The sequence below is a fragment of the Arachis ipaensis genome, chromosome B07 (assembly GCF_000816755.2).
Source record: "Arachis ipaensis cultivar K30076 chromosome B07, Araip1.1, whole genome shotgun sequence".
In the NCBI taxonomy this organism is placed as follows: domain Eukaryota; kingdom Viridiplantae; phylum Streptophyta; class Magnoliopsida; order Fabales; family Fabaceae; genus Arachis; species Arachis ipaensis.
This window is the reverse complement of record NC_029791.2, coordinates 123,958,009-123,959,565: the sequence shown is the minus strand read 5'-3', so window position 1 is coordinate 123,959,565 and position 1,557 is coordinate 123,958,009. Positions and strand designations below refer to the sequence as shown.

General features: G+C 31.5%; 1 protein-coding gene across 1 annotated transcript in view; it reads right to left on the bottom strand.

Annotated features, from left to right (window-relative positions):
- The window catches only part of LOC107607929 (amino acid permease 6), a 6,817-nt gene extending 5,858 nt beyond the window's left edge, over positions 1-959 (bottom strand). Inside the window, exons 1-2 of the mRNA XM_021107996.1 lie at positions 742-959; positions 309-542 (exon numbers count right to left, since the gene is read on the bottom strand). Coding sequence (XP_020963655.1) covers positions 309-542; positions 742-847 — 340 coding nt within the window. The 5' untranslated portion in view covers positions 848-959. The remainder of the gene's footprint in view (positions 1-308; positions 543-741) is intronic.

Below are 1,557 nucleotides of genomic sequence, written 5' to 3'. Positions count from 1 at the left end.
GTTAAAAAATATTTAATAAAAAAATAAAAAATAGCTAGAATTTATATATTTAATATTCATTAAAATTAATGAATATTAAATAAAATAAATTTTAACCTTTTTTTTCCTCTAACATTATCGCCCTATTGTGAAAACTCAGGTGCAGTCGACTTCACGTGAAGTTGATAGCTGAGAATCGTTAGATGAAAATTTAGTCAAATCAGTCAAATTATCTAACGACTCTCAATTGTCAACTTTACGTAAAGTCGATTGCACATGAGTTTTCACTTTAAAATAGAATGAGGATGAAAGAATATACGAAAAATGACCTAAAGTAGCCTTGACGACATCGGAATAGGTGTAGTTTCGCTTGCCGTGGACGGGGTCGGGGGAGCGGTAGCAGTCGGCGAGAAGAGTGGAGGTGAAGTAAGTGATGAATGAGAAGGCAAAGAGAACCGCCGGACCGGCCACCCAACCCATTTGGGCAATGGCCCATGCAAGTGATAACACTCCTGACCCTATCACCGCCGTTATTATGTGAGCACTTGCTGTTACCCATGTACCTTCATCAATTCAATCATACGTGAAATTGTCTTTATATGAAGTTGATAATTTAAAATATTAACCTTCTGAACCATAAATTTATAACTTATGTGAGTTTCGTATATAAAATTTTCATAAGATGAATAGTAAAGGATTAACAAAATTTATTATTTTTTATCAGTAATTAATAATATTTAAAAATATAGACTAAAAATATACCGGTTCGCTTGATTCGTCCGTCATCGTCGAAGTTCTTGGTAGCCTCTCCAAAAGCTTCGGGTGTTTCTATGTACATGGTATTCTTTTGGAAATGATCAGTGTTCATGTTTGTGTTTTGGTTTGAGTGTGTAAAATAAAATTGTGTTATTGGGAGTGTGAGATCGAAATTGAAGAGAGAAAGAGAGAAAGTTTGTGTTGTGTTTTGGTTTGGCTTGCTAGGGCCTTGTAGTTATAGTGGTGGGGTTTTGCCAACAAAGATACTCAGTAGTTAGTACAATAATAGAAAAAGAAAAGTAAGAAATGATAATCATTATAGGGTGTGACAATAAAATAAAATAATGTAGAACGGGAGTAGATTCTCTTCAGTAAAAAAAATTAGATAGTGTTTACTATTTAATTTTACTCTTTATTATTCTCTTTTCTATTTATTTTTAGTCCTACTTATAAAATTAAAGATGAAAGATCACACTTTATTTTTTCTAAGTGTTAAAAAAATTGGAGAGAATCTATTTCCGAAAACTGAGGAGGAAATTAAGTCAAAGGGGGAGATGCATGGATTTTGGAAAGTGGGGGGTACGGCACATGTCAAATTAATCATGGGTGATTAGGAATAATCTTCCATTTTTTTAAATGAAACATTAAAATATTTTGTTTATTTAATTTAGTCAAAATATTCTAGCGTACACATTAATTATTTAATTCAATAGATTTGTTTTTGTCATATCGCTGTTTTAATTTAATTTTTATATCACTATTGTGACCGTTAAAAAGAGTATTAATTAATTGCACGATTTTGTACTATTAATTAGTGCATTA